Source organism: Mesocricetus auratus, unplaced genomic scaffold (assembly GCF_017639785.1).
Source record: "Mesocricetus auratus isolate SY011 unplaced genomic scaffold, BCM_Maur_2.0 Super-Scaffold_100028, whole genome shotgun sequence".
Lineage (NCBI taxonomy): Eukaryota > Metazoa > Chordata > Mammalia > Rodentia > Cricetidae > Mesocricetus > Mesocricetus auratus.
In genome coordinates, this window is record NW_024429209.1 from 1399710 (window position 1) to 1413241 (window position 13532).

Consider the following 13532-nt stretch of genomic DNA (forward strand, 5'->3'; position numbering starts at 1 on the left):
CAGAGTTGTACATCTCCTTTATTGCTGAGCCAACACTAAAATCACAGTGGTTGGGCCAGTGTCCACTCTCAGCTAACTAGACTTTTTGAAAGCAATTTGGTGGCAAGTTTCTGACCTGCAGTGCCCAGTGGTGAAAAAGACCTGAGGTGATCAGAACTGGCATTGGGGCCATATGGGTGGGTGGATTTCTAAAGGTCAGGACCATCCCCTACAGCTTCAAGAAGATTGCAAGGGGCAGAGGCCAGAGTTGATTGCATCTTCTCCTGCAATGTAACACACATGCAGAAAACCTGGTGCCACCCATGTTCGTGTCTCTATTGCTGCATTAGAACCCATGACCTTGGCAAGGAAAGGGTTTATTCCAGGTTACAACTTTCAGGTCATAGTCCATCATCAGCGGAAGTCAGGGAGGAACCTGGAGGCAGGAACTGAATCAGATGCCATGGAGGAGCGCCTCTTACTGTCTTTCTCTTCATGGCTTTACTCACTGTGCTTTCTATAGCACAAAAGACGATCAACCCAGGGGTAGCACTGCCCCTCATGAGCTGGGCCCTCCCACGTCAATCATCAATCAAAAAATGCACCACAAGCTTGTCCACAGGCCAGTCTGGTGTGGGCAGTTTCTCAATTGAAGTGCTCTCTTCCCAAATGATTCTGACTTGTGTCACATTGACATAAAAACTAGCCAGCACACCAACCAAGTTGAGGGTGGAGAGGAGGAGGCTGGAGCTGGCCAGACAGCTGCACAGGGAACCAGCAGTGGGTAGGATCAGGATGAGCAAACCGTTATTCTCTTCTCCCCCACAGTACTTATGTCTCCGGTAGAGGAAATCTTGGAAATGTAGACCCAGGCTTTTCCAAAACCAGAGAGGGAAATGGGGCAGTTGGGTAGGTTAGAGTGGGGATCCCATAGTGACAGAAGGCATTCAAGGGAAGAAACCTGCTAAAAAAAATCCATCAGCCCCTTCAAACTCCAACTAGCAGATTAAGAAATCCATTTATCTTATGTTGCCATACCCTGACACAGTCTGATCTGTGTTTGTTCCCTCTGGGTCAGCAGGGAATCTGGCATGAGATGACAGCCACTTGTCTTCAGGAGGCTTTTTCTCATCCCTCTCGCTGAGCTTTTATGTGTACTCTTTTTACCTTAGTAAGACCTCTGCCCCTGAGAGGAGGCCCTCCTGGGGAGTAGGGGGTGCGCTTTCAACAGCTCTGCCTAGGCCTAAGGTCTCCTGGGACCAGCGCTTATACAGGAACAAGAAAAGACACAGAAAGAGTCAGTACTCCGCCCTCTGGACAGCACACACCAACACAATGCATTCTTGCCCTCTTTGCTTCAGCCTCCCTCCCTCCCTTCCTCGTCTTCTCTCTTCTCCCCATCTCTCCTTTTCTGTCATCTCCCTATACAACATCCCTGCCCTCAGTATTGCTAGACTTCCGGCCCTGCCGAGACGCTTGTGAGGCCAAGTCAGCCAGCCATCGCAAAGGCACATCCTCCTACCATCATCTTCTCTCCGAACTCACCACAGACCACCTTCTCTGTCCAACTTAGGCTTCTCAGGATGGATGTCACTCGCCTACTCCTGGCCACCCTCGTGGGCTTCTTATGCTTCCTTGCCATCTACTGCCACATGGTACCTGAGGAGACACTCAGAGATGACAGGAGTCTGAGGAGCAACTCCTCCATGAACTCATTGGATTTCTCTTCTGTTTCTATCGTGGGTAAGTAGCCTGGCCTGGGGCCCAGCCTCTAGGCTCTGACCCATGAGAGCAGGTACAGTATGTCAAGTCTGTTGCCCAAGCTGCCACCAGCATAGGTTCTTGCTCATTCCTAGGGAAATAGTGTCCTTGAGTCACTGGGTTTGGGAAAGTTTTGCATGCCACCAAGTTTTGGTGTGTCATAGATCTGAAGAAACATCAAGTCAAGATGCTTGGTGGGCTTAGTTTAACTTAGCATTTATAAACTTAATGAATCACAAAACCCCTCAACAAAACAAGCTTTAGGAAAACCATGGAATAGAACTAAGTCTGCAATAAACCAGTCTTGCCACAGGATGGGAAGTTACAAGAGCATCAAAGTCTGCACTGGGGATCTTGGAGTTTGACTCACCTCATCGCACAGGGCTGGGGCCAGGGATGAAGCATGAAGGCAGAGTGCATGCTTCCCAGGCATGACGCCCGGATCCAGGTCCTGCAACCAAAACAAATTAGGCGCGTGTAGCTTCTGTGAGGTGGCTCTTGGTTTTCTTTATACCTTACAACTGACAGAGCTGGAGCTTACTGACATTAGTTCCTAATGGGCCCAGCCAGAATTCAAACAACTGCGAATTATACATGTAAGCTCACAACTCTGTGTTGACCGGCATTTCACTAGACACAGAAATGGTCTAAAGCAGCTGTTCTCAACCTTCCTAAAGCTGTGGCCCTTTAATACAATTCTCATGATGTGGTGACCCCCAACCATAAAACTGTCTGTGTTGCTACTTCATAACTGTAATTTTGCTACTGTTATTAATTGTAATGTAAATATTTTTGGAGATAGAGGTTTACCAAAATGGTCACAAGCTACAAGTTGAGGACTACTGGTCTATGTGTATCAGGGAAGTCAAAGGAGGGAAAAGAGGAGACGGAGACGCTGGCATTTCCTAATCACCATTGATATGCAAAATATTCTACTTTTATGTAAATGGGTGCTCTGCCTTCATATATTTTTATGCTTTCTGTGCAGGACTGGTACCCTCAGAGGCCAGAAGAGCATGTCAGAGCCCCTGAAACTGGAGTCACCGTGTGGGTGCTGGGAAACAAACCTGGGTCTTCTAGAAGTGCATCAAGTGCTCTTAATGGCGGGGCCATCTCTCCAGTCCCGTGCCAGACTTTCTGTTTATAAATATATTTTACATGATAGAACCCTTTTTGTGTAGATGAGGAAACTGTCTGGGAGAAGATCACACAGCTGTTATATGGATTTAAGTCAGGCATATCTGGCCCTGAGCTGAGAATTAAAAAAAAAAAGGTAACACAGATGTGTCCAGTAACAAAAGACTGAGTCCATTTCCAGACACCTGCACGGTTAAAGGCTTAAACAGGGGCCCCTGTGGCAGTCAAGGGCTGGAAGGTCAAAAGACCAGGAAGCTCTCTAACAGAGGCCACAGACAGGTCCCAGATCCCTCTTGAATTTCCTCTTTGCCTTCCCAGGAGCACACTGCTCTTAGGTCTGAAGCCAGGCTAATAAGAACCTGCTGGCTTGATTCCCATAATGTGATTCATCCCAAAGTTCCTTTTTCTCCTCCTCTCTGAGACTTCCCAGAGCCCCCCTGCTCCTCCCACGTCATAACTGGGGCCCCCAGAAACATCTGGCTCTGCTCTTTCTGTCTTTCTTTGAAGCACTGAACAAAAAATCCAAGAAGATCAGCAGAAAAGAAGCCGAGAAGCAGAAGAGATCCTCCAAGGTAGGTCTGGGGTTCTCACGGTGGGGGTGGAGACCTGCAGGCCGTGGCTGAGAACTAAATGTAAGATGTCTCCAGGCCTACCTACATGAAATAACTGACAGCTACTTAAAGGTTTCCCGGGTTAGAGCCTTGAGGCAGACTTCCATAAAAGCCAGGGAGCTTAAGTTCACTGAGCAAAACAGCTACCTGATTTTTTTTTTAAGTTTCCAGTGCCAGTTAAGCAACCCACCCCTTCCTGAAAGCTGTCACCCCTTCCTGAAAGCTGTCACCCATTCTTTTGGATATTTACCTAAACCCCAACCGCTGCAGAACCACTCTTGCTGTACCTAAGTTTCTTGTTTTCCTCCTCCTTGCAAGCTAAGCAAGTGTCCCACCACTGAGCCGTACTCTCGGCCCAAGGCTATTTTCAGCAAGTTTTTGCTGTGTAGTACAGGCTGCCTGTAAATTACTGACCCTCCTTGTCCGGAGCTCAAGTGCTGAGATTACAGGTCCAGGCTGTTGTGCCCAGCTGTTTTACCTGTCTGAAAATCAGAAAATGTCAAGAATAGAACATAGAAGTTGGGTGTGGTGGCACACAGCTATACCCCTAGTATTTGGGAAGTGGAAGCAGTAGGATCAAGAGTTCACAGCCACCCCAAACTACATGCCAAGTTCTGAATAAGCCTGGGCTGCACAACCACTGTAGCTAGAGTAAAAACAAAAATTCAATGAAAATAAAACACTGGAAGCTGAGCCTAGCAGCACAGGCTTGTAAAGCCAGCTGCTTGGGAGACTGAGAGGGGACCCCTAGTTCAAGGGCTACTGGAGCTATGCAGCAAATTCAAAGTCTGCCTGGGCAAACTGAAACACTGTCACAAAGTAAACATTTTAAAAGGGTGGGGGTGTAGTGGAGTAGTAAAACTTGCCTGTAGCAAACAAAGACCTGAGTTTAATTCCCACCAGCTGGGTACTATTACCTGCAAAGGCTCTAAAGCTTGCTTTGTTAAAAGGCAGTTAGACCTAAAGTACATGTGCCATACCAGACCAAAATTAGAGCTAGAATTAGAGCTGGCAATTGTTACTTCCAACAAGCAGTCTAGATCAATCTAGCAAGTCAGACAGGAAAATGCTTGAAGGGACAAGCAATTTGGAGAACACTGTTCTACAGACCCCAAAATGGTCTATTTTCTTGTGAGAATGAAATATATATCTGTGCTTTACTACTTTCCTAAAACATTGGTCTTGTTTACTAACAAATGCATTCATTAAATATACTAAGTATGTAAAATAAGGACAAAAAAGCAGTGACTGCGCTCCCTCCCCCAGGGGGAAAAATGTGTTGGAAAGCAATTAAGGACATGTCAGCACCAAACAGAGCCTTTCAAAGCTAAGACAGACAGAAAAAAGAATGCCGTCTCACTAAGTGGTTAAGGACTATTTAACGTTTTCGTACCTACCACCATACTGCCATACTGCCATGATACAGGTCCCCGCACTTTGATAAATACCAGATTGAGGCATTGTTGAAATTCACACGCTATTCCTGTTTTTGTGCCTCAGCTAATTGGATCAACTGTAACCAGGGCAGGGAAGACAGAACAAAATATATAAGTATGTGCTAGGTGCTGGGAACACAGAAGTGGGAAACCAGGCCGCAAGTAAATTAATAAACAAGTTTAAATTTTTAGATCATACACACTGTGAAGAAATTAAAGCACGGTGAAGGCCTAAGTGCATTTAAATGAAAAAATCTAGTAATCTACAGTAGCGGTTCTTAATATGGTATTTCCACCATAATTCACAACAGTAGCAAAATTACAGCGGGATCTCCTAAGAAAAAGGCCAGGTCGGATCTAGGTAAGCTTGAAGATGAAGGCGGTGTGCAGGTTGGGGTAGCGGCCAGGGACGTTGTGAGTAGACGTGGGCACCATGGCAGGGGTCTCAGCAAATGAGGTGGCGCGGGACCAGCGCGGCACACTCAGCAGCCCTCGATGTCTTTCCTACAGAAAAAGGCTTCGATGAAGAAGGTGGCGCGGCCCCCGCCACCCACGCCCTGCGTGGCCACCCGAGACAGCTGCAAGCCGCCTGCGCCCGCCTGTTGCGACCCGTGCGCCTCCTGCCAGTGTCGCTTCTTCCGTAGTGCCTGCACCTGCCGCGCACTCAACCCCAACTGCTGAACGTGCTTCTGCGCTGCGCGCGCAGCTTCCGGGATGGGTGACTGGGCGGGGCTTCAGGGTCGGGCGCTTCTGGGCTGAGGGAGGGGTCTATGGTTCTCTGGTGGGTGGGACTTCGCGCGTGGGCGTGGGTGGTGGGTGCTTTCCGATGGCAGATGTTCAAGGAAAACTAATGGAGGCTAAAATCAGAATACAGCATGTTTAGGCTGCTGGGAAGGTGTGGCTGTTTCTTTCTTTTCTTTTTTTTTTTCGAGACAGGGTTTCCCTGTGGCTTTGGAGGCTGTCCTGGAACTAGCTCTTGTAGACCAGGCTGGTCTCGAACTCACAGAGATCCGCCTGCCTCTGCCTCCGGAGTGCTGGGATTACCACCAACGCCCCGCGTGGCTGTTTCTTTAAAAGAGCCGAAAGCTTCCGGCCACTTTACCGAGCTCTGGTCCTTGCGGAGACCCCGAGGATTGCGCGTGGCTGGTACCTTTGCGTCTTGCAGTAGGCACGATGCTGCCCGGTTCCTTCCAGACTTTCAGTGCGAGCTGCCTCCAGATTAGGGGAAAGTGACCCTTAGGGAATGGCCTTGCACAAATATTCCAGACGTGCTAGAACTCCACTGGTAGTCTCAGCCGGGTGGGGGCGGGGACTTGCGTTTGTTGTGAGTTTCTAAAGCCAGAAAAGATCTGGGTTGAGGATCCAAGAACTTTCAAGAGTCTCCCAAACAAAGGCACTAATGAAACCCACTCCTCCCTTCCCCCAAGGGCACACAGATGTTTGGTCCTTAAGAGTTTTCCTGCACCGGGCAATAGTCCCCATGCATTTTAAAATTATTATTATAATAGCCTAGAGTTTGGGCTCCTAAAGAAGCAACAATTTACACAATTTCCTTGATCTTCACCCTAGTTGACCCGTAAGAAAGCTGTTTGGGGCGCGGCGGGGGTGGGGAGGATCTGGAAAGAAAGGCAGTCGCACTAAATTATCAAGGACATATTGCCAAAAAAATGTTCCAGACTGTTCCCTGAAACTCCACAGATTCTCAGTTTGTGAGAAGCTGAGGTGCTGCGTTGTAACTTTGGGAGAATCATGGGAAGGAGAGCACCTGGAGAAAGTCAGTTTGGAAAGCAGATTCGGCGAGGAAGGAGCAGCAGGAGAGGGCAAATAGAGGAAGGTTTCTAGATAGTGCCATCTGCTTGTCCTCTGCTGAGGGCTCACAGGGCTCCCTCACCTAGCCTGAGCTGCCCCCACCCCCAAATTATTACATGCAAGTACCAAAAGAAAAAGGGCCTTGCAGGAAAGATTCCATAGAGACACCTTAAGACAGAAATGGATGAAGCCCTTATCTCAGCCCTGAAAACCGCCACGTAGCTCTCTATTGGGCTAGGGAGGTGAAGACAGGTGTCAGGTCTGATACAGGAGTGACCAGCTTTTCAGTCCTTTGTGTCCGTTTGCTCTTCTCTTTCAAATGCTGGCAGGATGGCTCACAAGCCTGCCAACCTGAGCTCAGTCCCCGGGACCTTGTAAAGCTAAGAGAAAACAGACTCCTCAGAGTTGTCTGTCACTGTACCCATGCGTCCTCAAACACACATCACACACACACAAGAAGTGTAATAAATAGAAATTTCACGCCCTCAAATCACCCTTCTTACCACAGACCTGTTTCCAAATAGAGACCCAGGTTGTGCTTTTGATGACATACTTACTTACCTAGTATGGAAACGGCAAGCACTTCTACCCAGTCACCACCTAGACAGGGCACAAGAAAAGACAGGTGCTCCAGGCAAAGCTGTTCACACAGTGCTGACACTGTCATTTCTCTCATTTACTTATCTTCAAAATGAGAAATAATGCCAGCTGATCTTGGTAAAAATCCAGGAAGTTATTTCTCAGTGCCTTTCATGCAGCACCATCACACATGCATGCTCACCCACATGCATGTTCACCCACATGCGTGCTCACCCACATCTATGCTGACCCACATGCATGCTCACCCACATGCGTGCTCACCCACATGCATGCTCACCCACATGCATGTTCACCCACATCCATGCTCACCCACATCCATGCTGACCCACATGCGTGCTCACCCACATCCATGCTCACCCACATGCATGCTCACCCACATGTGTGCTCACCCACATGCGTGCTCACCCACATGCATGCTCACCCACATGCATGCTGACCCACATCCATGCTCACCCACACGCGTGCTCACCCACATCCATGCTCACAGAAAAGCTACCCGTTGTTTGCTTTGTTTTCTGTCATTAGGCTGCAAGCCCACAAGGCAAGAACATGTTGTCCTTGTACCACAGCTGCTGCTGACTAAATGTCATCAGTAATGAGAATATTGGGAACACATTGCAGCACTGCTCCTGTGTGTGCCAGACACTGTTCACCCACCAGGTACTATCTGGCTTTCAGCAGTGAAGCAGGATAAAAAGCTGAGCGCTCAACCAGTTTGTTGTTGCTGCTGTGTGCCGGTTTGTTTGTGATATTGTTTTTGTTTTGAGACAAAACATCGCTGTGTGTAGCTCTGGCTGACCGTGGACTCACAGAGGTCCCCCTGGCTCTGCCTCCCACTGCTGGGAACTAAAGCAAGTTCCACCACCCCTGCAGCCCACTAGTACAAAGCCATTGAGTTACTGGATTTAGACAGTGCCATGGAAGACAAGCCCAGGGGTTCACTCATTCAGCGTGTGTATTGGCCACCTGCTGTAGGCTGGGTACTGAAAGTACTTTGATGAAAAACTCCAATATGGGTATTGTCCCTGCAGACCTTAACGGTTCAGTGGGTCTGGCCACTAGCCCTCATAAGAGGCAAGAACAGCTGTTAGCCTGCGGGTTCTTCCTCACACTTACTCTTGCTTCTGTTGACTCAGACCCCTAGTTAGGTTCTACCTGCCCAGGGTTTCGTTCAGCTTTGAGATCCTGAGTTGTTCTACCTTTTCAGAATTCCTCTGTAGGCTTTAGAGTCCTAAGATCATAGCCCACTTTGGTGACCAGAACCGCAGCTCATATATTATATGTTCTGTTGAGGATATGAGTTCCCTAGTCCATCTCCAACGCTATTATGTTGCACACACACACACACACACACACACACACTGGGTAAACTTTGTCCTGTAGAGATTTGCTCCACTATTCATCTTTTCTTCCCACAGCCATAGCCTTAAACTTGTGCACCCAAAGTTCTCAGAATGTGACCTTGAACACGTCTCATTTTTTTATGGCATGGGGGGGGGTCTCATGTAACTCAGACGGGTCCAATCTACACTAACTTCAAACTTCTGATCCTCCTGCCTCTATCTCCTAAGTGCTAGATGACGTGCATGCAGAACCATGTGTGGTTTATGATGTATGCAAAGCTGGGGTCCACCCAGGGCTTGATGTTCGCTAAACGAGTCTCTAAACCCTCCTACCTCCTCAGCCCTGGAAGTTGAAGTCCTAAGTGAGAATCTCATCATATAGTACACATGAAAGCATTTTATCAACATGTTATAATAATGCACACAAAATTGAAACCAGTGACTGGACAACAGTTGCCCTCTCTGGTCAGCCCCACCAGCCAGTTTGTCTGTTAGTTTGGTTTTAGAAGAAAGTTTAAATCACCAGGAGATGTAAGAAGGTTTTAACAGCTCACCCTTTACCTCAAACAGCCCCCTATTAAGTGGAAACAGCAGGGTTTATGTCAGAATTTGGTCCAGGTGGTTTTTCAAAATGTTAACCTTTAATTCATAAAAGATTTAAACATGTATGTTTTTGTTACATCTTTTTAAAGGCTTTGATATTTTTAAAAGAAATTAAAGCTTATGATTTCACAAAAGCAGTATACTTGAAAAAAATCAGTAGTCTCAGAGGCAGAAAGCCCCAGGGCCCCAGCCTGTGGACGTTAGGTCAATCTGACTGGCAATCACTAGGTCCTGATTCTAAATTCTTCCATCTGTTTCAGTGAGCACAGATGTGGACCACTACCCACTACCCACTGACAGGAAATTACCCTTCTCCAAGAGGAGCTTTATAAAGAAACCTGGGGCCAATTCCCATGTGTGGAGGGATCAGGATGAGTAAAAACTAAGAACTTGATTTGAGCCAAATTAGCTAAATCATCTGTAGTAACTTTCAGATTCATCTAGACTTTTACTCTTTCTTCTTCTATGGACTAAGGGGATAGACAATAGACATGTGTGTTGAAAGAGACGGCAGCTGAAAAGGAATTTTTTTTTGTTGTTGCTATTGCTTTATCAAGTAAAATATTTCAAAGTATTAAAATGCCATATTCATTCCAGAGGGGACTTTTCTCCTGCTAGCTTGGAGAAAAACAGTAACGACTTGCCAGCTCCCTCCAGCCAGATCTGTGAGTTGAATCTGGGAGGTGGCTCCAGTGGAGGTGATAATGATGATGCTTGACCGCCTTCTTGTTGGGGAAGCTCAGCAAATACCCTTCTCCATGAGTCTTAAAGTGTTCACACCTTCCAGACTCCTCTTTAGAATTCTTACTGTGTAGACTACTAGAGCAACAGTATATTACAGCTACTTGAGTCTGCACTCAGCTTCCAGAGCAAGCTCATGCTCACTGTTCACTAGATTTCTAGCAAAATTCCTACAACCCTGTGTTTGTCTCTGGACCAACCTGAATCACCTCCTTATTCGTAAGCCCATTTGCAGAGTTGATTGCTGAATTGATTGAAGTTAATTGGCTAAGCCTGAACATTACATGAGCACCCCGGTTGCCTCAAGCAGGTCTCTGTCTCCTGGGACAGTGCTGAGTCTCCAGGATGAGAATCTGGCTTCCTGGGACTTCAGACCTCCAAGGCAGAGTTAAGCACTCACTGTCTGCTGCCCCCAGAGTTCTCACTGCTATCAGCGGGCCCTGTGACTTTTCCTGGGTTTTAACCCATGCTTCTTCCAGCCCTCTAAGCTCTCATTACTATTCAGCTAAGACTTAGGAGTCTCCCCCAACAGCCTGACACCTGGAGGCAGGAAGTACCCAACCCTGCAAGGGGACTTCAGATAAATCGCTGAAGCTCTGGGGAGCAATCTCTCCATGTCTGAACACTGACTTTAGCAATACTCTAAGGTACTTAAGGTTCCAGCAGCCTGTGGTTTTATAGCTGAACCTGACACAGGCAGATACCACACACTGAATCTTTAAACCGGGCATTTTTCAGGCCAACAATCTGAGAAGACATTGGGTTACCATCCCTAAATTCTGCCTTCCATGTCATCATTAGCCAGCAGATTATATTGGAAGGGAAACACAGCAGTCAGTCACTCCAGAGTTGAGCCTCGTCCTCTGCTCAGGCAGCCAGTGTCTCCCAGAGATCTGTGGTGTAGGGGTATCTCTTCTTATCGCCCCCACTGTCCCGGGAGGATTCCCTTCCCTCTTTATCGTCTGTGTACATGGGAGTTGGTATACACCAAGGCCACTGAATCTTGAAGTCCTCCCCGAGAGGCTGTTTGGACAACATGTAGATGGAAGATTAACTCATATTAGCAATGTGGGCAGGAGATTCCTTCCTACAGAATGGAGTAGGAACAAGCTTTTATAAAATATGGTAAATATTGTCTAGATCTCCTTCTAAACACGTTAACTTCGAAACAACTCTCTCCCCAACCCCTGCCCTTAAAATTTGACATAGAACTTTAAGACGACAATCTGAGGTATTTGTCACTGTCCTGAGTGGGACTCAGGTCTTCTCCTTAACCCCCAAATCACTGCCCCACAATCCCCCAGGCCTCGTCTTGCTTTTTCAGGGTAGAGGGGAAGCACAGTGGGGCCCAGGACAGATAACTGCAGGAGCCTCTGCTGGTTCTTCCCGCATGAAACTGACAAGCAGCTGTGGAGAAAGCCCAAGACACATCATCCTTTATTGCGGGTACCTGGTCATTGTCACACCTATGATAGCGTAGCACACCTGAGTACAAAGCTACATCTGAGACCAGATGTTAAAGTTTTGTTGTTTTTTTATGAAAAGGTTCTGAGAGCAAGAGAACAAGGAAAAGGCTAGGGTAATAAAAGCCAGAACTCCCAAGGGACAGGTTAGGACTCCATGGGACTCTCACTAGGGGACATGTTAGAACTACATGGGACCCTCACCCAGGGGACAGCTTAGGGCTGCATGGGACCCTCACCCAGGGGACAGCTTAGGGCTGCATGGGACCCTCGCCCAGGGGACAGCTTAGGGCTGCATGGGACCCTCACCCAGGGGACAGCTTAGGGCTGCATGGGACCCTCGCCCAGGGGACATCTTAGGGCTGCATGGGACCCTCGCAGACACAACACCTGAAAAGGTACTTGCTCTGTCTTTGGGGAGACAGATTTAAGGGGAAGTGCTTACACTCCACCCTCAGCTGGTCTAACTTTGCAGGGACCAGCATAGCCACTGCTATCAAGGGAACATCGCTCAGAACAGCAGCCTCTACATGTTAGGATGGGGTGAAGCAACCCCCACTGCTGGAACCTTGCTTCTAGGGACCTGAATTCCAGTTTGAGTTACTTTAACCTAATGTAAGGGTCTGAAACCTCACTCCCTCCCTAACCCTGGGCCCATGGTGTAGAAAGGTCTTGGATTTTGGTTGCAGGAATCCAACCCAGTACAGCAGTTAGCTCATCCAAATGACTTCTCTCAGCCTGAGTCCAAGACTCTCTAAGTTCTCATGAAGAATGAGGAAGGCCCTAAAAAACGTCCTTTTTGAACGACAGGATGCAATGGGGCACCCCTCTGTAATCCCAGCACTCCAGAAATTGAGGCAAGATTTCTGTAAATTTGGGGTTCAGCCTAGGCTAAACAGCAAGGCCATCTCAAAACAAAGGTTTTTTTTTTTTTTTTTTGGTTCAACCTTGAACACAATTAGTGTGGAAGAAATAGTACTGGAGATAGGTCTTCTATTTTTTTTTCAAGAATTAGCATTGCTTTTTATTTAATAGTTTGTACTTTTATTCAGTAAATTTGATCCTATCCATCATTACCTGTTTGAGACAGCTCTCACATAGCTCAGGCTGTTCTCAACTCCCCATGTAGCCAAGGATGACCTTCAACTCCTGATCCTCCTCCCTCCACCCACACACCCACAGTGCAGGACTACACTTAACCTTTCAGTTCAACCTGACAAGTCTATTTTGCCTTTTTTTTTTTCTTTTGGTTTTTCAAGACAGGGTTTCTCTGTATTGTTTTAGAGGCTGTCTTGGAACTCGCTCTGTAGACCAGGCCTGCCTCTGCCTCCCAAGTGCTGGGATTAAAGGCATGCGCCACCACCGCCCGGCTGGAAAGTAATTATTTAAGGGCCAACAGCCTAAGCTAGAATGAACATTCTCGGGCTGGAGAGATGGCTCAGCTGTTAAAGGCTAGGCTTACAACCAAAAAAATAGAATGAACATTCTCAGTCCCTTATCCCTGTGACAATGAACTGCTGAATGGCCCGAGGGTTTTATTTTAAATCTTTAAAACTTCGAGGAACTGGGGATGGAGATGAATGATTGGCTGTGTAAGCCTGAGAACTGAGTTTGATCTTAAGAACACACATGAGCCCCCAAAAGTTGTCATCTGACATACTGTACCCACATCACACTGGCAGGAAGATCAGAAACTGAGTCACCTTTGGCTATATAGTTTGCCAGCCTGGGCCACTTGAGAGTATGTCTCAAAAACAAACAAAATTCTACTTTTCTCCAAAGTCTTTTCAAGTACTACCATTTCCAATGCCTTTCTCCTGCTGACAGATGTGGAATCCAAAAGCTGGGAAAGAAGGGGCAGGGGATGGCAGAGTTGTTCCCGAGAGAACCTGTTTAGCTCTCTCACTTCTGAGATCTCCACCAGGCTCTCCATTCTGTGGAGGGCACTCAGAATGTCATCCTATGCATTCAGGTTGTCTTTAATTGACTTCAAGGTCAAACTGGTTCACTAAATGATCACTTGAACAAATAACTGGGAGCTCAATTTCT

General features: G+C 47.3%; 1 protein-coding gene and 2 long non-coding RNA genes across 3 annotated transcripts; 1 reads left to right on the forward strand and 2 right to left on the reverse strand.

Moving 5' to 3' along the window:
* On the reverse strand, nt 1-2767 carry LOC121134498. Its single transcript, XR_005871589.1, has 2 exons — nt 2111-2767; nt 1-1638 (listed from the first exon to the last, which is right to left on the reverse strand). It is a non-coding gene; the product is annotated as an uncharacterized LOC121134498 (long non-coding RNA).
* LOC101823154 (agouti signaling protein) lies at nt 1456-5818 on the forward strand. Its single transcript, XM_005084639.4, has 3 exons — nt 1456-1722; nt 3385-3449; nt 5435-5818. Exons 1-3 carry the CDS (start codon nt 1563-1565, stop codon nt 5603-5605), a joined length of 396 nt encoding a protein of 131 aa, XP_005084696.1. The 5' UTR covers nt 1456-1562; the 3' UTR covers nt 5606-5818.
* On the reverse strand, nt 4356-7383 carry LOC121134497. The gene is made up of 2 exons (XR_005871588.1): nt 7295-7383; nt 4356-6256 (listed from the first exon to the last, which is right to left on the reverse strand). It is a non-coding gene; the product is annotated as an uncharacterized LOC121134497 (long non-coding RNA).
* Nucleotides 7384-13532: the final 6149 nt, after the last annotated feature.